The sequence below is a fragment of the Zerene cesonia genome, chromosome 16, assembly GCF_012273895.1.
Source record: "Zerene cesonia ecotype Mississippi chromosome 16, Zerene_cesonia_1.1, whole genome shotgun sequence".
NCBI classification, from domain to species: domain Eukaryota; kingdom Metazoa; phylum Arthropoda; class Insecta; order Lepidoptera; family Pieridae; genus Zerene; species Zerene cesonia.
The window spans coordinates 5,814,195-5,840,306 of NC_052117.1; the positions used below are offsets into that span (position 1 = coordinate 5,814,195).

Sequence of the window (26,112 nt, forward strand, 5' to 3'; positions counted from 1 at the left end):
TCCAATGCGTAATAGCGAATAATGTGGGTGATTAGTAGAACTCAACTTGCATAAGAATTTGAATTTTGCAATTTGTAATAAACAAAAATTTAATATTCAATAAGTGTTTTAAAGTCCATATTGATGTTTGATACACAAATATGTATTAAAATGTGTGTAAAATTAATCGATTTTTTTATATATTAATTAAGCCATCAAATTAAACATATTTAGAACATTATCGGAATAAAATCTAATTGATAAACTATGTCAGTACCGTGCAGTTGCGCTCATCAGATCCATCCTTGCAGTCGTTGTCTCCGTCACACAACCATCTCTTTTCTATGCATTGTCCGTTTTGACATTGGAACTGAGTGTCTGTGCAGTTTTGTTTTACACAGTCTAAAAACAATATTATAATAAATTGATGTATTTATTATTAAAACATTTTATTGTCCTACCAACATAAAGTACAAATTTATAATAAATAAGATACAACACAGATAGAGAAGTGATCTCTTCCAGGCTATCAACTGTGAAAACATATATAGATACCAAAAATAAAATAAATGAAAAATTTACTTGAATTTCAATGATATATAAAAATAAACAAAAACATACAAGTAGCGGAACTAGAATGAGAAAAAAGACTAACAACAAGAAAATATATTAAAATACTAATGTTCTCGTATCAACTGTAACATATTGTAACTGCACCTTTTGTAAACGTAAAGTACCAAGTACATACGTCACTAATTGTCATTTATGCCATATAATTCCATATAAACAAATCTTTTACAACAAGCCACCCCACCCCGTTACCATGACAGCGCCGCAGCACGCCGCCGTAACCATGACAACGCACCTTTCTCATCACTCATGTCCGTGCAATCGATATCGCCGTCGCACCGCCACTGCGGCATGTAGCAGCTGCCATCGGAGCACGCGACCATCGGCGGCGCGCACACGCAGCCGCTCTCGTCGGACATGTCGCCGCAGTCGTCGTTGCCGTCGCAGTGCCACGTGCTGGTGATGCACATGCCGTTCTTGCACGTGAACTGCTCCTGGAAACGATTGGCGGCTTAGTGTTTGGCACCTTCTTTAATAAAATAAATTTAGTTTGTTTGTTTGAACGCGCTTATCTCAGGAACTGCTGGTCCGTTTTGAAAAATTATTTCAGTTTTAGATAGCCCATTTATTGAGGAAGGTTATAGGCTATATATGTATTATGTACCACGGGCGAAGGCGGGGCGGACTCGCTAGTAAGCTTATATAAGCTTGTCTTAATGTTTGAACGAAACCGACTCCTTTTGACTTCAAACAGATAGATTCAATAAAACTTTGTACACTTATTGAGGATCGGTGACAACGCAATAATTTCATGAATATATTCTATTTTTTAATTAGGATCGCCACATCTAAGTCATTTCTTAAAATATATTTATGTTTCAAAAAACTATAATCTTTTCAAATGCTGCATATTAACTGTGGCGTTTTGATCGTTTTATTTCAACACTGAGTTTATTAATTTACGGTATGAACGTACACAAAGATTGAAACTTTTTTTTTTTTTTTTAAGAAATGGAATAAAGTGCATAAATTTGACAATAATCTATAAGAAATCTAGTTTAGTAGATATCAACACAATGCATATAATGAAATAATAAAAAACGTAAACGACTTACGGGTCCGCAAGTGCCAGCCTTCATTGGACACGTCATATTTGGCGCTGGTTCCATTCCATTGGGACACATGCATTTCCCATTAATTTTCTTGAATCCATCTGGACACAAACAACTGAACGTATGCCCTGGACCACCCAAGCAAAGAGTATCACAACTTGTATTTTTGTATGAGCAAGCATTGCTTCCGTGCTGCATGAAATGTGCGAAAACTTTCAGATCCATGAGACCGCTGAAGGAGTTGTTGATCGTAATAACATTAGCCCCGGTGTCTTTATCGGCAATGAATATAGATTTCGCTTTCCAATCGTCCCAGTACATTTTGTCTTTCAAAACGGCGACCGCAAATGGATGGAAAACTTTCTCGTCATGCCATAAGATCCTTCTAATGTACTGTCCGTTTAAATCTGCACTCGCTATATAATCTTCCATAGCATCTACCCAATATATTCTCTCAGCCATCTGATCAATTGTTATGCCATTTGGCCATTGTACTACGGGATGTGTGAACAGTTTCTTAACATTTGTACCGTCAAGGTTTGATCTGGAAACTGATGGGTTTTTCCTATCCCAATCAGTCCAGAAGAGATATCCAGCTTTAGGATGTACAGCAATACCCCTGGGCTTTGACAATACTTTTGAGTCCAAAATTGTAGTTCTCATTCTACCCATGCTAGTCAGATCTGTTCTGACCGCTTCAATTTTCTTCCTGGAACTATCCACAAAGAACAATACATTAGATATCCAATCTAACGCCATTCCTTCTATGCTGGCTAAATCAGTGTCCACTATGACTTCTTGGGTGTCGCCGTTATCGAAACACTGCCGGCTAATTTTATCATCTTCAATATCAGCCCAATAAATGCAGTTATTTTTCATATCAAACTCAATCGCTACAATATTCTTTTGACCTTTAACGGGAATGATTGTCGAATTATCGGATAGATCTATCCGGGCAATTTTTTCTCTCAAAGCGACTAATATGAACTCTGTAGGTTCTTCTAAGGGACAAGGTATCATGTCGGGTTCGTAGGGTGAGTAGAAAGGTGTTATACAAACGTCGCCGTCGATTTTTTTGTAACCTTTCGTGCGTTTATAGAAGTGCCCGGGCTGACATTCAGATGGAACAGCATAGGGATCGTAGTTATTGTAACGTGTGGACCGATTGCGCACGCAAACATTACTGGAAAGGGCGAACCCGAAATCGCATTCATAATCTCTGCGACCACATTCGCAAATCTCCTTCTTAACCGGTCGGACATATCCGACGCCGTTGTAACAGTTCGTATGGGGCATTCGTCTATGGAAAATGTCCCTCTTCCCGAGAACGCACGATACCGTTGAATTTGGAAGTAATGGCGACCAAAACTTGTAATCATCATCCGTGCAATTGCGTGCGAACGTATTAAACAAGTCGATTGTGATAATTATCCACTGATGTTGCTCATTCGCCGACCCGAACATCGTAAACGTGGTTGTGTTCTCTCCCGGCTCTGTCATAAGTCCGTAAATGCGTAGGTCATCTGCATTGAACCTGAGACGCAAATTATATTTTTACAATCAATACAAATCAGATACAATAACAACAAATTGATAAGAGACATATTTGCCTATCAGTTAATACCAATTGTCAGTGACGTTGCGACTGTGATAAGTATCGATTTGTTTATTAACAACAAAAAACTTATCACACAAATTACTTACTGATAAGAATTCCACTCCAAGCCTTCATTTGTTGAATACAATATTCGTCTAGTTTCGCCTCTTGATTTAAAATATTTTACGGCAACCAGTACACCGCCGTGGTCACCGTAGTTAAAGAAATAATAGTCCTTTAGAATTCTTTTCCATGTGAGACCAGCATCTCGACTTATATATACTCCAGGAATACCTTTCAGCGATTTCCCAATGACTCCCGTTGCCATAATAATGCCGGGAGCCGATTTAGAGCTCATTATGCTGGCGGATCTAAAATGAACATTTTAATAAATAATCAAATGCATGGAAACAGGTATGATATAGCCACATAAATCTGCCCCTGTAATTAAACCTTAAACCACAAACGTATAATCATAAAGAAATATGGTTCGTTCATTATGAAATCAATTCGACTATAAATCAATCGCTATAACAAAATCACAGCAGCATATTTATGGGAATCTGTTTACTACCAATAAATTCACAAAGTATGTTGCACACGTAATCCACATTCAATTGCACACCCTTTAAGAAACACTTAAATTAAAAATCGGCCATAAATACAAAAAACTGTATGTGAACAAGATTCATATTTAATAGTGCCCACGTAAGCTTAATCGTATAATTGCTAATCTATAACGTGATCGCATAGTAAAATGTTATTAACTTTCGAATTGCCTAGGCATGAAGCATCACACAAAAAATTGTTACAACTGAAATAGTAACCCCACGCATCTATTCATATATTGAAAACGTGCAATGAGGTGAAATAATTAGAATGATTCAATGATTTGTCAAATGAAAAAAGCAACCCACATAAAAGTCTTGCAAACCCATAAAACAATTAATAAAACTCTATGTTAAACATAGATTCCCTAACAAAATGCAAACATATAATAAGCATTCTCTATAACACTCTGTTTTACCTCATATCATTATTTATGATATTTCCGGGTGGGCTGTAAAAAATTTAGGCACTTTTAGGTTGTATTTTTACAAAATAGAATGAAGCGATTCTGTGGTCATTTTATTTGTGTTGCTTATTAAATTTACAAATGATTTTTATGGCAAATATCTCTATTCATTTTTAGCTACATTGTTGTTCTGTCCCCATTATTTTATTACTAGAAAATCTTACGTCACGTTAAGATTATAAATAGGTAAAAAATAAAAAATATAAATTATAAAATATCGCCCTGTTGGTTTTATATTTATTCTACGATATTTTATATTCCTTATGCGTAACAAAGACACAAATATGTTAAGTATCGCGCTCAGGTGATATGAATTCGATAACCCTTTGTCATTTGCTAATTATTTATCAGTGATTTCTAAACGGCGAAAAATCTAGTCCCTTTTTTGTTATCTCTTAGGTATAAAGTATAGCTAAATATAATTAACATCCTATCGTGATTTCATATTTCATTACAATTCGACTACTGAATTAAATACACAAGGTTATCTCGCTTCTCGAATACACCTATTAAAACACATATTATTTAATGTTTTAAAGGTCGAAGAGTCAACATAGATACAAGAATGAAACATAGTCATAAAAAATGTTTATAATTTTTTTTATCAGTTTAATAGTCCATCTTTATTACTAGTATATTGTTTGCATTTAAAGAGAAAGAAAAAATTAAGGATGATCGCTCTACAATAATTACATATATACCCAATTTAGTGAAATAACATTTTTTTAATACAATAATTCATAACAAAGCAAAGATAAAGCAAATTGTACAGATAAAACAAATCCGTTAATACGATTATTTCACCACCAAAACGAAAAAATATCCAAAAATTATAGATCAACACTGTTATTTGAAAATCGCATTAATATAATAAGATTAAAGATAATTTAAAGCTCCGTCTACAAACACATCCAAAAAGGCGTGAGAGAAATAGACTTTAAGAAAATACTTTTAAAATACAAAATTGAATGAAGTTAAGTCTAAGTCCCATTAGAAACATGAGATGATATTAAATAGAGTTGATCGAATTATCCTCACCTTGTAACCGGATACAGTTGACTGAATTTCTGACATAAGTGTAGACTGCATGAGTTTTCAATGTGGCAATTGAGAGGTTTACCTAAAACAATTATGTATTATATGAACGTTGTGAATAAAAAGAGAAACGATGACATCTTCGGCCTCGATTTTATCCGTGAATGATTTCATCCATCCATTTGTATACTTGTCTTTAAAATTATTATAAAAAATGACAGTAGTACATAAAACTATTATATAAACTTTAAACAACTTCTTAAACAAAATTTTAAAATAAGTATATTTGTCTGTCCAAGATCGCCTCCTCAGTGCAGTGGTTAACGAACGAGCGTAAAAAACTGGAGGCCATGGGTTCTATTTACGATGTGGGTTCACAAATAAAAAATGTCTCGGTTTGACAGAACAAAGTAGACTTATCGTGAACCTCGCCGTAAAGAAAATCGACCAGAGACAAAACAAACGAGTAGTGCATCTGCCCCATTACATATGGGGCAGGAACAGATGAGTAGTGTATATGCCCCATACCTACAGCGTATTTAATCTTCACGCGTATGACACTTGCAAGCCTGATAAAAAGCCTGAGTTTGTGAGTTTTCCACGTTGAGACGTTGATTTGATTTTGCTTTTATCCTCAACCCGGACGGAGCCGGGACGAGCGACTTGTAGTTTATAAATAAACGATTCGACAGACGATCTTATGTAAATCAGTCAGCTGGGTAAATTTAGGATGTAATTTTTCAAAAGTCGTTTTCTTAGAATGTTGTTATTATTGTCGTTTCAAAGGCATTTTCCTCTTTACGATTTTCCTTAATAAAATTACATCTACACTCAAATTATAAATGCGAATGTATGTATGTCTGTCTTACCGATTGTTATGATTTTATGGCTGCCACGAGACCTATTTGTATAAAAATCACCAGCCAGGATAAACCTAGATTTTTTTCAATAATCAACACCGAATGCTTTGAAATAAGAAAAAAATGGCCTATGTATTTATTCGCAAGGGAATACATGGCACTATTGTAATAATGTATTATGTTGAAATTGCCATGTCCTAAATATTACTAATATAATTGTATAAATGTTAGACACAGTGAAAGCGAAAAAATGAGGCCAATACAGTAATTTGCTTATCATGTGTAACGCGTCACGCTAACACTCTGTGGAACTCTGTCTTTTTGGGAGTGAAGTCTAATAAACTACAATTCTATATTGTCATAAATACTTTTCACAATAGAAAAAAATAAGATGTTAAATATTTAGTCAGTACCTACAACCCATAACGAATATTTAATTAAATACTGTGAATACTTTACTTTTGAATAAGTGAAAGTCATTTGAATTTTTATTTGAAGTGGTTAATGTGCGAGAATGATTCGGGCTGGAGGTTTCAACGGACTGTAGATTTTACATATTTAAACATTTTTAATTGTAAGATAATTTCAGTATTTTTTATTCCTTTATATTAAAAAACACAACAAGTTAACCGACCATTACTCACCATTCTCATCTTCAGCTGGCGGTGTGATAGGTGACCAGGTGACGCCGTGGTCAAACGTGATCAGCGATATTAAGTGTTCAGGCTCGACACTCTCAACCAGAGACTTGGAATTCACTTTCGACGCAATGTATATCCCTTTTAGACCTTCTACCCGATACAAGTCCGTAAATGGATCTTCTGTTACGTCTCTAGAATACATGAATAATTATTAAAATGTAAAATTGTAATCGTAAAGTATACTATTAAACGGCTAACCTAATGAATTCATCTCAAAATACATATAATAACTCGTATATCATATCATAACAACAATTTTGGTCTTATCCTGGTAATAATAAAAAAATTAAAACGGAATTAACGTTAAATTAACTCAGTGCAACCTTCCTGTATTTAAGTTATGCGCAGTAGATGTATCAAAGAACATAACAAAGCCGGCTTATTGCTGAATGTTACATTATATTATATATAATACATATACTAGAGTATATAATATTACACACGAACCATTTTAAACAAAATACAAAAATTTAATTTAAGATCTCGACTATGCAGTTACATATTTCATTTAATATAAAGTTCTCTCTGCCTTATTCTTATCATTTAGTGGTATGAAAAATAGATGTTGGCCAATTTGAGAATCTGAAGGTCTGAGGACCTATCCTTAAAATTTCATAAGAATCGGTGAAGCCGTTTGGGAGGAGTATGAGAGCGAATATTGCGACACGAGAATTTAATAAAAAAACGTTTAATATTATTATACCTATAGCGATCACCAATTGAAATTTTCATCAAATGAGAATGTGATATTCTTGGAGGTCTTTTTAACCATTTTCCTGTTTACACACTATACATCAGACATTCAATTAATGAATAATAATGATGAATTTAAATTTAGATTATACTGATTTGTATACAGTAACCATCCAAGAAAAACTAAATAAAAAGTTTATCCCAATTAACAAACAGTTTTTGCATTTCCAACTAACTTGTATGCAATAATTACTTTTTGCATACAAGCTATCATATATATTAAAATAAAATATAGTTTAAAAAAACTAAAAAACACGCTTTTCAAGCACATCACATCAATAAGCTGTTAGCCCTTACGTAGAGGATACGTAAGGAAATTGTTAAATCCTGGCGCTCCTGATCAGGATAATGGGATAAACTTACTATATTACTCTATTGGCACCAATTCTTAATAAGTGTACAAAGTTTGAATGAAATCGGTTCGCGGGAAGTGGGAGAAAAACGGGTGTGAGTTACATACATACAAACATACAAGTGAAGCTAATAAAAGCGTGTTAAAAAAACTGTTCATATTCAGAATATATAACTAAAAAATAATAATACTCACTCCAGCCAACTGTGCTTCCAGTTGCCTTCGGGGAAATAGCACAAAATTTGTTTGAGACTCAGCACAAAGTTGTATTTCGTGAAGTTCCTGCTTATTTCCGATACATACAAGTTGGTTACACTCTCCGTGTGCATAACAGAGACGAATATACGTTTGTCCGTCACGTCCGCGATATGAAACTTCTTCAGATCCAACTCGGTTTGGAAATCTGCTCTGTAGAAAGGACCGCGTTGGTACGAAATGTACAAATCTACATTATTCTTCTGAAACAAATTCACAATTAATTAATTTGCGAGGTAAATTTAATACTGCGAAGAACGATCTAAATGTTATTGCAGTTATGATATACTTTCTTTCTCATACAAATAGAGCTGGAGAAATGAGACAGAATTTATCCGTTAACTGCTTTTAAGAATTTTTATATTTTGAAATAAGAAAATTATTTAATCAATATGTACTACAAAATTGCATATATCATTAATAACGTGTTTGGACATCGATGATATGATCGAATTAGTATTTCCTAAAATCCTGTTTATAAATAATTTTAAACGTATAAAATATTTTATATGCTATCGTTTTACAGAAAGTCGTATTTAACGTATTTTAGTAAGATACCTCATCATATCAGGTGTATAAATATTGACAAACAAACAAGATACATAATTAACACATGTATAATACAACCACTTAGGTCATAGACCGGTCAGAGACCTTATACACGCTAATGGAACAGTTAAACATATTACCTACTGTACTTTACTGATCCACAGGATCATTCCCTTTGTGATCATAAACACTATTTATCTTTTATGCTCTGTGTATTTGAGTACAATGTCAACCGTCAATGTTGTTCAGAAATTAGTTATAATAAAAAAAACATTTAGTATTTATCCGGTATTGTTATAAAAACGGGTAAAAATATGAGTCATAGGATGTAACCATTTTATTAATCCTATCCTACTTCCCATCCTATCCTACTAATATTATAAATGCGAAAGTTTGTAAGGATGTGTATGTGTTTGTTGCTTTTTCACGCAAAAACTACCGAACCGATTGCAATGAAATTTGGTACGTAGACAGATGGACAACTGGAATAACATATAGGCAACTTTTTATCCCGATATTCCTACGGGATACGGACTTACGCGGGCGAAACCGCGGGGCGCAGCTAGTATGTAATAAAATTTATATCAATGCCAAAAAGACTTAAATTTTTTGGTACGGAAGATATTTAAAATAATTTACATGACAAAAACGGTTATTTGTATTAATAAGTTAAATTTTCAGACTTACTACTAACTGCCACTACTAACATATATTAATTATTATTAATCAATACAAAGGTCACCAATATGCACTCCATTGTATATCTACAACGGCGATCACTAAGCGATCATAACAATAAAGTACTAGTATGTGACTCACTTATATTCGGTTTGGCGGTTACTATGAATCATTCGTATTTTACATCGGAAATAAACAAACAAAGAACTATCAGATATATAGATAATTAATATTTGTCGCTAAACTTCAAAATCAATGCTAAAACTACTGTCACATTACATTTCTTGGACCCTGATTAATTTAAAAAAAAACGCTATTCGTGGTCTATAATAATGAAAACGAATAAAAAAAATAGAAATTTCACGAACACGCTCACCACATGATCCATACAGTGCATATTACGGTAAGTTTAAAGCAAAAAATAATAATTTCAAGGAAAACTATTTACAAGCGCAATTAATTTAAATGTGATTTGTATTTCTCATAATTAGTTTATATTATGTATATTCATCGACTTGCAGTTTAACCTGGTGTTTGTGAGGCTTCGCTTGAAGAAAGCCTTTGTAGCAAATTATACATTTCAAGTTCGATACCTTGTCGCAGAACAAAAGCAATACGTGTAGAAACAATTCATAGAAATGGTAGCCGGTACTGCGTATCCTCGTAACCTCTCCTGTTTCATACCTTCAATTTTATAAGCATAGATGGAAGGACGGATTTTTTTTAGGTAATTAGTATATAGTAAAGCACTTTATTTTCAATATTTTTAATACGTCATAATAATATTAAAATGAGATTAAGTAACAGTTGGAACGGTCATAAATTGGATGTCTGACCAAATTTTTTTGTAGTTACTCTTTAACTTACTTGTACGGAACCATTATCCTACGTTTTTTATTATCAACCGACTTCAAAAAGGAGGAGGTTCTTAATTGGACTGTATTCTTTTTTTTTTGTTTGTTACCTCATTACTTTTTATTGGGTGGACCAATTTTAATGATTCTTTTCATATTCAAACGCTGTTACTAATCATTTGGTCCCATTTAAATTTGGTCTAATTCTGACAATTTGAAGGCCGATTCGTTTTTTTTTTTTTTTGTTAAAAATAATCTTATTTTATTGTCAACCATTAGTATCTTGGTATATGAAAAATCAATTAATCTTTCCTCTATAAATTCCCTGTGTCTTATATTTACCTCAAGGAAATCCATTAGCAGACGCAATAACAGCGTAAAAAATATGAGGTCGCGTGATCATTAGCAGTGTTATCTAATGATAATGAAAAAAACATTTACTGAAGCCATAATTATATATAAATAAGTCAAATGAGTATAATAAACACATCATTGGTGAATTTTCATAATTGATTTTACGAGTTATGTAAGAGTCTAAAAGTGTAGATGTTTGTAGTATGTAGAACTATTCGTAACATTTTCTTACTAATTTATAAAAGTACAATATTATTTTATTGACATAAAAATATCTCCTAATCTATGTATTTATATAATTTATATCAATACCCATACTAAAATTTAATTGTGGTGCATCACCAAAGCAAACAAATATAATAATTAATAATATAAAACAAATATATGAATTAATAATATTTATAAATAATTAATAATCAATGAAATTATATAGGTTCCTAGACTACTATCCATTCGCGTATTGGTGAACTTAATACTACATTATCAACGTTTTATATAATTTAGATTTGAATATATCATTCATAACACTTAAAATAATATAAACATCAACAAATATAATCTTTAAAATATAGTCGAAACCTTATCCAGGCGTGTAAATACAGGTATACCCAACTTATGTTCTATTTTAGCTATTCAAATTATATTTTGTGTGAAAAATTAACCTACTTATAACATACACCCAGTTTGTAGGACTTATGGACATATCACATATTCCATATTCCAATAAAACAATACCGTTTTACCAATTATAAAAACGATGGTTATATATATAGTAAACACAGATACTCTCATGTGAAATTACTCAGTACCTACCCATCACGAGAGAAGTCTCTAGACGTAACTAACGTAAGCGATATAAATTCGTGCTCACATTATTCACTTGACTAACCACATCCTTGCCGAGTGGAAATTTAGTAACATCAACTCTATTCAACGGTCGTCCCGTTATTTATTTTGTGCGTCAATCAAGTTCTACGCACCGTGTGATAAAGGATAATCACACTAATATTATAAATGTGAAAGTTTGTCTGTTTGGATGTTTGTCCGTCAATCACGCTGAAACTACTGAACGACTTTACCAAATTTAATCAAAATATCATTAAATTTGGTATACAGACTGGGTATGATCTAACTTGAGTGATAGGATACTTTTATTCCGAATAATGCTACCTTGAGATAAAGCAGGAATCCTGACATCCGAGCGAAGCCGGGACGAACATTTAGTAAAGAATAATAAATACTATATAATTAGGAATGTTGCCTGTTGGGCAGAGGGAAAGACATTTGTAATTAAAAAAGTATTTTAAATAAGAAATTACTAATTGATCAGTAGATGGCTACTTTGTTTAATACATGGGTGAGCCAGAGGCGGTTTGAATATGGCTCGTTTCGACCGCAATAGTTGAAAAATATTATGAGTAATAATTATGAATGAGTAATAACAAATAAGACCCAATTGCCTTCAAATTGTCAGAACTAGACCAAATATAGAGAGGACCACAAGGAAGGCGCAGGTTACAAACAAAAAAGGACCATGAAATTCAGTTCACCCCATCGAAAACTCAAAAAAAAAACAGTCGAATCGAGAACCTTTTCTTTTATAAGTCGGTTAAAATATTTAGAAACATTCATACGCATCAATAATATGACACTAATTTAGAAGCTTAGTGTCATATTATTATTAATGCATATGAATGTATTTACAAAACGAATTCATGTTTATAAGTGTCTCATTGCAGTATCAACAATTTTGCTTAGATTGTAATGCTTGGGATTAGATATTGTACCAAAACAAATTGTAGTCAAACTTCGAACTTTTTTGGCAAATGTATAAGAAAAAAAATGATACATAAGAAGAAAAACTATTAGCTTCTTGATTAGTTTACACAATGCTTAAAAGATAAAAATAATACGATTACATTATAGGATATACCGGGTATATACAATGTTATCATAACCAACAGCAATAATACTCATATTATATCTTTTGGTAAGCTCTAATTATAAATAGTTTATCTTAATTATGTATCTTTTAAAACCTACAGCAATGTACGCCCACTAAATAATGTCCTGTCAGTAGTGGGAAAATTACTTTTATGGAAACAGATTTAAATGTATTAAAATAAGATGTTAATTAGGTTAACACCTAATTTCAATTTTTAATATATATAATTATTCAAAGCTAGATATGTAAATTGTAAAATAATTCGGCTACGTCGTCGATTCTATCTATCAACGATATATAAAGTTATTAATAAAAGTTATTAACACCAAAAAAATTTTAGGTAGGTACTAATGAATATAACTATTTCAACAAACAGATCAGCCTTCAAAATGTCAGAAATAAACATAATTTAAATGGGACCACGTAAGTTATCATAAAAAACGATTCATCCGGTTAAACGTTTTAAGGAAAAAAGCATACAGTCTCATTTATAATCTTTTTATTTTTGAAGTTGGTTTAATATAAATAATAATTGTATTACGAAAGATTCCACAATCGGATCGCAAGTCATATCCACATTAAGACGATACTAGAAATCCAAGATATATTAAAAGAAAAATATGACTAACGGTTCAGTACAATTCCTTTAACATTACAAGCATGACCTAAAGCATGAACCTTTGAACCGAGACTACCTCATAATAAAACGATTGATATTCAACGGATGTGAATAATACATTTTATCAGTGAGAGTGCAATCGTAATTGCTTACGCGATGTTGATATTGTGCTGAATATAAATTGAGACCTTGTGCATGTGCCTTGCAAATATTATGTATTTGTTGTTTATATGCTTACATTTGTAGATTTTGACCAAAAAGTACCTTAAAATATTTAATTGTCATACAAACAAATAGCAATATTTATATATAACGATACGAATATTAAATTTTTTTACTGCTTGTTGTTAAAAAATAATCTATGGTTTAAAAACATTCATTTTATCTATATTAAGAACCAATTATCTTTATCTATATAAATAAAGAAGAGTCGACACATGTTGCTAACCGTATAACTCGGGAAAGGCTCGACCGATACGGCAATTTTTTTAGGGGAGGTTCTTATGGAGAGAAAAAAAAACGTCTAACGTACCACCATATACACAACAATAACAACCGAAATAGGTACATATAGCATAACTAGCTGGAGCGCGGTAAAAGTATCAGGGTATAATATGTCTCATTGCAAAATTTCAAGTACGTCAGTTTCCATCAACCGTTTTTTTTATTTCAAACATCAATCCATTAGCACTTGTCTTGTCTTGCTCATAATATATGTAAAAAAATAAGATAAGCAAAGATATTACGAGTATATTAACAAGATAACATTCATAAACACGTAAACATTAACTTACATCGTCCGATTGTCTCGTCGCGAACATGTAGTCGCCCTTTATTTGGAAATCCTTAGCGTCCGCGAACAAGACTTCAGCGTGTCTCATGTCCGAGGGGTCGTTGACCTTCAGCACGGTGCTACTGCTGCGAGGCTTCATACGTTCCACGTAGAACACCTTCGGCAACTCCGGGCCAGATGGCCAGAAGAACGTCTTTACGAAACTCTGTATTTGTTTGAACGTTCTGCCACCGTCCACCGTTAGGTATAGCTAAAAAACGGATTGGATATTCAACAGAATGTACATTATTGAGGTAAGTATGAGAATCCTGGAAAAACCTGATCTTTATTGCTTAACTTGACTAATATAGATAAAGAATTAAGAAACTATTTTTTACTCAAGAACCGGTAGTGTCGAAGGCAGAATTAATTAACTATTTTTTGTTTTTAAAAACAAAAACCATATCGAGAATCTAAATTATTGAAAAATTTTAAATACATATTATGCCAGAAGAACCATGAAAGTAAATCTGTAGGAGATCAGAATAACCTGTACATCACAGAAACACCAATATGAACTTAAACTGGTTAACTTAAACAATAGTTAGATAGATAGTTGTTATTAATTAAATGAAAAAAATTAAGAAAGAAGTGTTATTGTTTGCCTTGACCTTCACACATAAAATATAATGAAATTCAGTCATGTGAAGATAATTTTTGCATGTTATGTGTTACTGATTAGCACATTTACATAATTATTTAAAGGTTAGATATTACAGTATGCAAGGAAACTTTATGATTAACAATTGTTCTTTGTAATTATTTCAAAATAATAAGCATAATTTATTTAAGATTTTACAGTGATAGCTAATAATTAAAATATTCAATTTTGCAGTAAATAGGCAGTGTTTAATATATATATATTTTTTTTAATATCATAGCGGACAACTGAGCTGGTGGTTCGCCTGATGGTAAACGATTACCACCGCCCATAAACATTCGCAGAGGTTTAGACCTCTGAAAATGCGCTGCCCGCTTTTAAGGGATAAGGGATAAAGAAAGGATTGATGACTGGAAAGAAGGAATGGACTGGGAAGGGCTAGAAGGAAATAGGCCTCCTCAAAATTTCATGTGAATACAAATTTATGGAATATTTTAATCATATAATAATTAACAATTAAAAAGAAACAATAATAAATAAATGATAATAAATAGCAAATGGAATAGACATATTTTCTAGAAATTTTATAACAGAATTAAAATTTTACACAATAATATATAAATGCACATATAGCATATATCATAATAACTTTAAATCATAACTCCCAATAATACTTACATTTCTATTCTGGCTAGTTTTATCCAAGATAACAAATCTGACAGGAAACTCTTCATCAAAGACCAATTCGTTGGGATTGAAGGTCAGGTCCGTCCTATGAATGGTGTGTCCATTGTCATTGGTTGTATATAACTTCTTGTTCGTTGAATCAATGAAAACACACTAGAAAGAAATGTATGCGTAATACACATGTGTACAAAAATCCTACTAATATTATAAATGCAAAAGTTTGTAAGTAAAGTGTGTATGTGTGTGTGTTTCTTACTCTTTCACATAAAAACTACTGAACCGATTACAATAAAATTTGGTATGTAGATAGCTGGACAACTGAAATAACATAAAGGCAACTTTTTATCCCGATATTCTTACGTGATACGGAATTACGCGGGGCATAGGTAGTATTTTATAATTGTAAAGATATTTTTTTTTAAACTGCATGCAATTTTTTTTTATTTAATGTAGTATAGAAGTTTGTAAATTGTAAATAAAACTTTGGTCTATGTTAATTATGATTTGTTCAATTAATTACTATGAGTGTGTTCAACACCAAATATCTTAAACAAATTTAGATCCAATTTTATCATAGGTGAGATGCCTTTGAAGAGCTGCTTAGAGTCATGAAATAATAGAAAACATGATGAAATAATAAATGTAACAGTTTTCAAATTCACGCAAGGCGAGCCACGGGCGAGAGGCTAGTCGCGCATATTAGGTTTTATGTTAAATATTCTGTAACTTCAAACTACCATTCCTAGCAAAGAATTAAAAATAAAAAAAAGTTTTAATTAAACATTTGGCCATCTAAAATATTCAAATTTTGGCAACTGTTATTCAAACATCCTACTGCAGTGTTTGTAACATGAATCTTCAATAACAAGGAATCATATCACCTGATTGTTATTATTATATGATATGAGTTCATTGACTTGTTTATTTTTGAGTAAAATACACATCAATTAAATATTCTGACAGCTCTTTGTTTAGCTTGTAATTTTCTATAACCTTCATATTTTATATGTACATTTATATGTCACAATAAAATAAGAAAAGGCATTATGAAAAATAGAAATATAAAAGTATCTGCTCAAACATGTTTTTCTTTAAAAAGCAACAAAAACAACACTTTAGTAATTTATGATATTAATAATGGTGTTTATGAATTAATAATTTTTTTCATAGCAATTTCACAACTTGCAGTCTATTTAACCTCCTTGAAGGTTTGTTTCATTGTTGCCTGATTTCCTTCCAATAAAAATACCATATAATGCTTAAATACTGTATAAACAATTCAGTTATTATGGCTAAAACACTGAACTTGTGCCACATAGGTACATATATTCAACAGTGACCACATGTAGCCATTGCTGATACAATATAAGAATCTATACAAATGCTACTATGACAGAAGAATAAATAAAATACAATGGTTCAAATAAAATTCATAATCTCTTTAGAAAGTATCACAACTGCTTTCACTTTTATTTACCAAAAATTGTACCATATAGTTCAACGGTAAAATTATGTATTGTTATGTATAGAGAACATAAGTACTTACAAATTCTGGGTATTTTGGATGATTGAAGAATTTATCAAGTTGTGCATAACCACTGTCAGGTTCCTCTCCAAGTCTGAAACTTTCAGTCTTATTTGTGAAGTTCTTTCCATAGTCATATGATATATACAGAGCTGATGGAGAAATTGAACCCTTATTCCTAGGGCTGGAGTCTCTTGCCAGGCAAATAATAACATTAGATCCTTCACCAACCCAATGCACCATGAGTTGCTGGTGACTGTCATTGAGGTGAGTTGTCTAAAAATAAAGTGCATCTTAGAATCTGTATAAGTTAAAAGCATTAATATATCAAAATAAGTGAAAGAAATGAAAAACACTAATGACAAAGAAAATGTTTGGCCAAAGGATTGATTTTTCTATTTATAAACAAATGCACACTTCGTAAATAATTGATGAAGGTTACAACAACAAATGCTATGTCATGTTCAGATAAAAATAGAAGGAAAAACTCAAGTACCTATATAAACAAGATATACTAAAATGTCATTGTTGTGAAATAAAAAAAAATAATCCTATTTACCGCCGGTAACCGTTGAAACAAACAGAAAGGAGAATTATTGAATTTAATTAATAAGGAAATGGCATATTACCCAAGTACTAATATTTTTTTCCAAAGGCGGTGGAGTTAAAGTTGCATCACGTTTATTTCGTTCGTGCACACTTCTATCCGCTTTTTCATCGTTTCTATTTATTACAGTAAATTTTCGAGAGGAGTGCGGGTCTTCTGCCACGTACAATGTATTTCCTGACGAAACATAATCACAACTCACAGCACTAGAAAATATAAAAAGTATTGTTATGACACTAACATAACGTCCTAACACCCCAAACATTTTGTCATCACTAATAATTGTATATCATCCGACCACGAATATAATTTGATCAAAACTGCGCCAAACGTATCAGAAAACTAACAAATTCACGATTGACGACTATTATGTCAAATCTATATGTCAAATTCAAAAAGCCTCCACTCTCTGATGATAGTGACAGATTTCTGACCTGTACACTAAATTGCTAGCACAAAAAAAACATTCTTGATTAGAAAAATGAATTTATAATTGGTACCATGGCAGGTATAGATTTAAAAATAACTTCTTTATGAAATAAATAGATTTAACGTGTTCACGTGTGTAAGAAACAAAACATTACATATATTTTATACTTAATACTTGCTTCAAGTCAAATTTGTTTGTAATCTTTTGATCTATAAATTGGAGTCTGCTTGTAATACGATAATCTCCTATTTTTATTCCAAAATAACCAAGGAAGAATCGGTTTTCGGAAAGGAAAAAAGAATATACAATCAAAGACCTGAATATTATCTATTTATTATGTGTACCTCTCCATAATACTCGGGTATCTCCAGAAGGAAAGCACCCGGTCTTTTGGAAGGCTTACGTGGGGACACAGATCCAACACGCAGAGGCCCTTTAGAGAATTTAATGTGTTGTGGGACACCAGCCGCAGCCTGCCCATGACTGCACTATAGAGATACAGCCCTGGGTAATCCGCGGCCGATGTAGGACTATTGCAAAAAAATGGCATGGAAAAAACTGGGCTATGGAAAGGGGGTGTTAGATGGATTGGTAGGTTGGGTCTATGGGAAACTATGGGCGTCTGCCTTTTCAACTTCGAAAATTGAAAAATAGTGGCAGACGGTGACTTGCCAGTTCAGTCGATGGGCTCCCAAAAAGTTACCTAACATGGCAACAAGGGAGCAACACCAGCTGACTGGCTAGGGGTGTAGAGAGGTGCGGCACCGGTTTCACCATCGCGGGCCCGCAGGCCCGGATTGGGTTTCCCCGCTATTACGCCATTAGACACTTCCACCCCCGAGCATATAGCTCTTGCATCTCCACTCTGGACGGCCAATTAAGGCAAGCCAGAGGTGGGGGATCCTGAAACTCGTCATTGTTCACTCCGAACTGCCACCGAGACAGTCCGGAGGTGAGGACAGGGACCTCCCCCGGGAGAACTAAGGACCGCGGGGGCGCTACTCCCCGTCACCTCGCCACAAGGTGCCCTGCGGGCAAATTATTATTTCTTATATTATTATTGTCATGTCTGTGGGAATGGAAAAGATGAAGAATACGGCACCGGGGTTTTCACCGTTTAGTTCTCGTTCTATGGGATTTGTGGTAAATCTTAAACTAAGTGGTAAACAACTAATCCAAAAACCGCATAAAGGCGTAAAGAAGAGATAGACAGACGCCAATTACTTCGCATTTATATAATTACTAGGGATTCATATTACCCGTTACAATCTTGTAGTATCCACGAAAGTATAATAATATTGTAGAAACGTAACATATGGCAGCTATATTATATAATATATTAATTAGTTCACCAACAGAAAGCTACATTCAAAGAAGTATAATAATATCGTACATTATTCCTGACTGACTCGGGCTATTTTTATTTTATTTTTATGCCGTAAATCGAGACGGGACGACAGTGCTGCCAACTTGGGGGTTTTTGAAAATGTGATATTCGTGTTTTATCGACTTAAACTTACTTTTTTAACAAATAGGAGGCGTTTGAGTAGTCCCAATTTATTATGACTCTTCCTGACATCTATTGTCGTATTATAATACTATAAATACGAAAGTTTGTGAGGATGGATGCATATGTATGTGTGCATCTGTTACTCTTTCACGCAAAAACTACTGAACCGATTGCAATGAAATTTGCTTCGTAGATAGCTGGACAACTGAAATAACACATTGGCACTTTTTATACCGATATTCCTAGCCACAGCCTAGCTAGGGTCACAGCTAGTAAGTGAATAATGTATGAACAGATAGTGCATCACCAACGGGCTCATAATAGGTAGTAGTAATACTACAAGAAATACACAAAATAGTTTTTGTCTTTATTTGAAAAATGTTAAAGATATAAAAGCAGAAAGTAAATACGATAAATTTAAACACCTATGTATATTGTGCCCCAAATGCCTCCTCAATCCTGTTATTTGAATTGTCACTTACTTATAGAGAGATACACTAACTTGAACACCTTGTCAGTTATTTAAGCCATAAATTCCTCTAAACCAATTCATTTGCTTTTAAGTATTAGAAGTATTAGAAGAATCTACATTAAGTTAGTAGTATATAAGAATAAAGAATCTGCATAAGAATCTACATAACTAGGTCTACTATATTTCGGCGTAGGATTTACGACAAGGTGGTTTTCTCATGTTTTACTTTACAGCAGCAGATTCCGATACAAGTATACATATTTGATAAAATCAATAGAATTCTTGCTTCCAGCATCGCTTTAATTTCGTTAAATATGACTAAACAAGTTTTCTATTCTGATCCATGTAAGGAAAGTACACAAAAACAAAAACATGTATTTTAAATTTTTTATTATCTTACATACTCTTACAGGACAATAACTTGTTGTTTAGCCTGTTGCTTGGCCTTAACTCTGACCTGTGCAGCAATTCTGTCGAGGTCACGTCTTCCTTGTACGGTAAGAATGCGACCACCATCTGGGATTTTCTCAACAAGCTTGAGAGCTTCGAGAGCCTGCAGTGCCTTGCGGGCGATGCTGCCTGATGATCTTAAATTTAAAAAAAAGGTTGTTTACTTTTTATGTAAGTCTGAAATATTCAAGTCATAAAAATTGTTTAGATATTGGAAGCCATCTTTTGTTATGTTCTTATATTTTTCACTTTTATAACCCTTCCCCATGACACTTTTAAGGTTTTTGAGTGTATTTATAAATATTAAAAGAAGAAATTCAATTTTCATAGTAGTACTAGAATATGGAAGATTCGATTTTTACTATAGCAATATAGATCTATCATACTAGGACAAAAGTTTCTGATTAAAACTAATTTGTAACAATAATTTGTCTACTTTCAAGAAATGAGACTACTTTGAAACCTATATTGAAGATAGCATATTATTTCAATATTTAAATAAAATTATATTCATAAATTTTGAATGAAGCAATCACAAATCCTTTATTCATCACTGCATATTATAAAACAAGGTCGCTTTCTCTGTACCTGTGTCCCTATGTATGCTTAAATCTTTAAAACTATGCAACAGATTTTGATGGGGTTTTTTTTAATAGATATTGATTCAATAAAAAAGTTAATATATATACAATAAAAAATGCACATTAACATCTATTAGACTACTCCAAATTAACGTGTGTGAAACCACGGGCAAAAGCTAGCATAACATAAAATATTATTATACCTGCAGAAGTGAGAGGGGGTGACACCGTTGCGTTTGCGACCACCAAAGATCTTTGTGACAGTCTTCACACCAACTGGTGATCTGATGTAGATGTGTCTGAGGACAGCAGCGCAACGGACATAGAACCAATCGGGGTCGTAGGGAGCCAACTCCTTGAAACGGCCAGTCTTCACCAGGTCCATGTGTTCAGGCAGTTTAACCTTACCAATCCTGTAATTAAACAATACATAGGTACATCATTACAGTTAACAAATAAAGAATAATGCAATTTTAAGGTTCCAAAAATCTTATAGATTTACAAGTTATTTTTTACTTTTCATTTTTTGTCCTATAGACTACTACTGAGGGTGCGAAAAAACAGTAGCTTACACTGTTAACTAACTTGCATTCCACCAAAAATATACAGGTTACTTTTGGGGCTCTCTTTTGATTTGAGTTGATTGCAGATATTAGTGGGAATTTGTTTATGTAACAGTTAAAAGTAAATGATAATCCATCAAGTGTGATTCATATAATCATTCTTAAAGTTTATGAGAGGTACGGAACTTACTTTTTGAGATGGAAGGCAACGGTCTTGACGACCTTGTCTTGTTCAACATCTTTCAATGTGACGGATCTCATCTGAAAATAAACACAAATACAGTTTTCCCATTACGCATCATATTTTGTTCATAAGATTTGAAATTACAGACAGCAATAATATCAAATCTGTGTATTTCACAATTGAAGATGGGGGTACATTGATGATTACATGTAAAGTTATTGTCCATCAGCCACAAAATGTTCATCCAGTCATCATAATTGTTTATTGTTAAATTATGTTGTCAGTTTCTTAGAGTAACCCCCAACTTTAAGAAGTAGTTTTAGTCTGAATGTTTATTGCTATCAGATCGACAGAATATACTGTAGTATACTTATAAATCGTCATACTGATATTTTTTAATAAAATGAATAATGGTCTATTCCTATTCTATCGAAAATTTTCTTCCACATAAAAATTTACACTCCTGATTTAACTTACCCAAAGAGCATTAAACATACTAAATAATCCGATCAGATTATTATTTTATTAACAACATATTGACCAGTTCACAGCATAGTTGACCAACTAATGCTAATAATAAAGTTGAGGTTATATTATGAACATTATAATGGAATATGAATTTGTTCGTGTTCTATAGACTTTAAATAATCCAATATAATCGGAAAGGGTGAAATTGTATAAATATTGATGATAACCAATGTCGATTAGAACCAAAATTAAAATAAAACTTTTTTTAATAGCCTCAAGCCTCGACTAGAGTTTCGTTGAAATATGCAATTGTAATGTTCATGTCAGTATGAAATGTATTGTAGGATAAAATACGGTACCTTACTTAAAATTAAAACTATAGAAACACCACTTTTACGTTTTCACTGAGCAATAATATTGCAAAACCACGCGGTTTCAATAAAACACTCACCTTGCCTTGTGTTGGCAGCCGGAAGAAAGACAGAGAGAATAAAATCAAGCCATGTGTCGGGCTCGCTGTCAAAGTCAAAATTTGATTTTAAATAAGGCGGAATATACACAAATTTTGTAGATTGTGTTAGTAAAAAAGAATAATATGACATATAAAATAATATGAAAGAATAATATGCGAACGATATTTAAGTTAGATAATAGCAGTAATCTCTTATCCCGGTCAATGCGGGTTTGCAGGAGTCCCCATGTTTTCTTTATCATTTATAAAGAAAATTTATTTAAAAATACATTGTTCGAATATTTGAGCGAATGCTTATTAGGGCTACTTGAGCTTAGACATTAGTACATTGTACGAATTGAATATTTGCACACGAGTAAGTGACTCGGCGAAATACAAAGATTCACTCGTTTTGGTGTATTTAAAAATCCACGAGGTTTTTGACGTGACGTCTTAAATTAGGTTGCGGCTCGGAGTCACTCATGAAAAAGTGTTACGCCCGGTAACGTTACAATGAGTCACCGAACTACGATCGGTCCGCCGCGCGCGCAGCACTAGAGAATTAGGCGCATTGAATTGGCGCGTGCTTGTGTCTCTGTCTCTGTCTTTTAGTAAACAAAATATATTTTCTACAGTTAAAATTTGTGCAATTCTTATTTTCATTGAATTCCTTGTTCCTATTGTGCAATTTAATAATATTAATATAAATAAATATTCTACCGAGAAAAAGACGTTGTCACGTAAAATCTTCGCCCGTAAAACCGACTTTACAGGCAACCATTTTTTTTATTTTATGTTACAAATGTTGTAATTTTGTGCTTAAATATTGCATACATAGGATAAGTAAAAATTTATTTATCCTATGCAATATGCAACTCATCCTAAGTAAGATTTTAACATAATATCTTAAATTAAACATACACGTTAATAATATTATAATCTATGTAATGAAGTTGCCTATGAATTATTATATCATCTGTTGATCTTCCTACTCTATAGTTTACACCTCTTTGTTGTCATTTGTCTGTTGTCATTATTTAGAAAATGGCCGCGAAACCAAGTTCTGGTATTACAGAAGGTATATCTCTTTTATCCTCTTAATATTCGTTCTATATTATTTAATGTAGCGGGACAAATTTCTGCGAAGCAATATATTTTTTAAAAAAAGGTCGTCGTGCTTGTTCAGGTTTACATTTTAAACATTTTTTTTATTTAATGAATGTGCTCTTCATTCCAGGACAAATAATTTCTGATGATATTCCCTTGACATCCTTGGAAGAAAGTCTTTTAAGTTTGGAAAAACTGGATCGAGCCTCGCCCGAGCTATGGCCAGAACAAAGTAAGCGATAATAAAATCTATTTGTTTTTGTATTGTGATTAATTTGAAAGTGGCGGGCGTTGCGTATTTTTAATGTTGTCATTCCTCCCACCATACAGTGCTGTCGGATTTTGGCATTACGTTTGTAACGATCGTAATTTGAACATTAATTTATAATGGAAGATAATGGCAGTTATTCAATTAAAGACGATAACTCACAGTGTTCAAATGAATCTTTCGCAGTTCCTGGTGTATCAGAATTCGCACCACTGCATAACCCAAATCAATCGCCACCCTCATGGAATAAAGGACTAACCAAAGAGGACATGGGCTTAATTCAGCGTAAGTTAAGACATCTTTTTTACGTTATTTTCAAATTTGTGGTATACGACCATATAATATAATATTATAATAAAAACAAAGATATTTAATGATAATGTTTAAAAATATTCCAATTGGAATCCTAGTAAATCTAGAAAATAAGGCATCTTTTGTAATTTTTCTGATCTTAAATGTTGATATTATTTAACCCAACAATTATGGAACCTCAAAATTTTACTTATTAATCCAAGATACCAATATTACCTTATGTCTTAGGATTTTGTGTAAAATGTTAATATGTATCTTTTTTATATTGTTTATTTCTTAATAAGTTTCAAATAGTTTTTCCTTTTTTTATCTACCATTTTTCATAAATTTTTTAGCAGTTTACAGCTGATGCATTGTTTAATGCAACTGAATTGAGAGTAGTAGATCATATCTGTGGATACAGATAGATATTGAAAAATTAAACTAAATATTTGTAACAGTTACTTCTAGTGCACCTTATTAATAATCAATTAATAGGATGAAATGCTATATATGTAAAAGTATAAGTGATTAGTATATATATAGATGTGTCGTTTTTTTTTATCAAATATGCCACATCTATATATAGTAAATTACCATACAATATATAAATTCAAAATAATTAAATGAACTATTCTGACAATGAATTCAATATCACAGATTGATTAAAAAGAAATTAGACCATATGTATGGATCTTAAAACCAAATAATCAAATTCATATCTGCATATATACATTATTAATTACTAGCAATCCGCCCGCGGCTATGCCCGCGTAGTCGCAGGAAACTTAGACCTGGGGTTTCTCTCGCATGTTCCCGTTCCCGTGGGATTTCGGGGATAAAAACTATCCTATGTCCGTCTCCTGGGTCCAAACTACCTCTGCACAAATTTTCAGCCATGTTGGTTAATCCGTTCTTCAGTTATAAATAGTGTAACTAACACCACTTTCTTTTATATATATAGTTTTGGCGCATCACTTGATTAACTACACATAACATATTTGACTAGAAAGTGTCCAATACCAATGATATTTCTAACTGCAATAGATGAAATTGAGCATTCTTGTCAAAGATTGCATCTTGCATGTGTCCACATTGGAAAATCTGTTATCATAGAATTGCCTGTTTTATTTGAAAAAATTTAATCAAAGTTATTTTGCGGTTTGACAAGAGTTTCTCCCTCCCAAATGAGCATAAAATTGGTAATAATGAACAAAACTAATATAAATATTTAAGCAGCTTTTTTCTATTTCAGAACTGGGGTCATTAACCACAATTGGTCTTATAATGGAGGTAAAAAAACTGCATGATCTTGCTTATCAATTAGGATTGGAAGAGGCCAAAGAAATGACAAGAGGAAAGTATCTGAATATTTTCTCTAAGAAGAACCGATAGTGATATGTGACCTTAGATTAATTTTAAGGTGTTAATAATAATTATATAATTAATAGCTGTACTGGTTTAAATTAGGAATAAATTATAATTTTAGTCAATAGTTTGCCTTTTATTTAGAAAGTGGCTCATAAACATAGAGAGGCATAAAAAACGTTTATTAATTGTAAAATGATATTATTGTGTAAGTTGCTTTGTTTTTTGTTTTGTTTGTGTTAAAGTCACAAACCTTCAATCATTAAAAACAAGTAGACACAAAATTCTTTGAAAAAACACACTTAAATCTATTGGCCTATGTTTTTGACGAAATTATAATTGAAAGAAACAAAAGTTAAAGGAAAATCTAGCTTCTTTATTTTAGGTGTATTAAAAAAATGTTCAATAAGTAACAACCTAGTTGGTCAA

General features: G+C 32.5%; 3 protein-coding genes across 5 annotated transcripts in view; 1 reads left to right on the top strand and 2 right to left on the bottom strand.

Moving 5' to 3' along the window:
- The window catches only part of LOC119832904 (sortilin-related receptor-like), a 29,167-nt gene extending 11,272 nt beyond the window's left edge, over positions 1–17,895 (bottom strand). The window contains exons 1-12 of one of the 2 annotated variants that reach the window (XM_038356725.1): positions 17,563–17,895; positions 16,955–17,209; positions 15,400–15,561; positions 14,083–14,331; positions 8,230–8,492; positions 6,873–7,060; positions 5,372–5,453; positions 4,286–4,318; positions 3,366–3,629; positions 1,665–3,195; positions 845–1,043; positions 257–381 (exon numbers count right to left, since the gene is read on the bottom strand). In XM_038356725.1, coding sequence (XP_038212653.1) covers positions 257–381; positions 845–1,043; positions 1,665–3,195; positions 3,366–3,629; positions 4,286–4,318; positions 5,372–5,453; positions 6,873–7,060; positions 8,230–8,492; positions 14,083–14,331; positions 15,400–15,561; positions 16,955–17,209; positions 17,563–17,805 — 3,594 coding nt within the window. In that variant the 5' untranslated portion in view covers positions 17,806–17,895. The remainder of the gene's footprint in view (positions 1–256; positions 382–844; positions 1,044–1,664; positions 3,196–3,365; positions 3,630–4,285; positions 4,319–5,371; positions 5,454–6,872; positions 7,061–8,229; positions 8,493–14,082; positions 14,332–15,399; positions 15,562–16,954; positions 17,210–17,562) is intronic. The other variant, XM_038356726.1, reaches the window with a different exon arrangement.
- Positions 17,896–20,325: 2,430 nt separating this feature from the next.
- On the bottom strand, positions 20,326–22,727 carry LOC119832906 (40S ribosomal protein S19a). Of its 2 annotated transcripts, none has more exons than XM_038356728.1 (4): positions 22,650–22,727; positions 21,737–21,807; positions 21,187–21,396; positions 20,326–20,539 (listed from the first exon to the last, which is right to left on the bottom strand). In XM_038356728.1, exons 2-4 carry the CDS (start codon positions 21,805–21,807, stop codon positions 20,359–20,361), a joined length of 462 nt encoding a protein of 153 aa, XP_038212656.1. In that variant the 5' UTR covers positions 22,650–22,727; the 3' UTR covers positions 20,326–20,358. The 2 variants fall into 2 exon arrangements, with proteins under 2 accessions (XP_038212656.1, XP_038212657.1); XM_038356729.1 differs by having other exon boundaries at positions 22,558–22,671.
- Positions 22,728–23,647: 920 nt separating this feature from the next.
- Positions 23,648–25,810, top strand: LOC119832907 (protein lin-52 homolog). The gene is made up of 4 exons (XM_038356730.1): positions 23,648–23,727; positions 23,887–23,988; positions 24,211–24,309; positions 25,571–25,810. The coding sequence occupies exons 1-4, from the start codon at positions 23,694–23,696 to the stop codon at positions 25,708–25,710; spliced, it is 375 nt and encodes a 124-aa protein (XP_038212658.1). The 5' UTR covers positions 23,648–23,693; the 3' UTR covers positions 25,711–25,810.
- The last annotated feature ends 302 nt before the right edge of the window (positions 25,811–26,112 follow it).

Coding starts and splice junctions, on each gene's coding strand:
- LOC119832906 (XM_038356728.1), bottom strand. CDS start 21,807: ATGAGATCCGTCACATTGAAAGATGTTGAACAAGACAAGGTCGTCAAG. Junction 21,397..21,736: donor GTTGCCTTCCATCTCAAAAA/GTAAGTTCCGTA, acceptor GTTTAATTACAG/GATTGGTAAGGTTAAACTGC. Junction 20,540..21,186: donor ACCCCCTCTCACTTCTGCAG/GTATAATAATAT, acceptor TTTAAATTTAAG/ATCATCAGGCAGCATCGCCC.
- LOC119832907 (XM_038356730.1), top strand. CDS start 23,694: ATGGCCGCGAAACCAAGTTCTGGTATTACAGAAG. Junction 23,728..23,886: donor AAGTTCTGGTATTACAGAAG/GTATATCTCTTT, acceptor TCTTCATTCCAG/GACAAATAATTTCTGATGAT. Junction 23,989..24,210: donor CGAGCTATGGCCAGAACAAA/GTAAGCGATAAT, acceptor AATCTTTCGCAG/TTCCTGGTGTATCAGAATTC.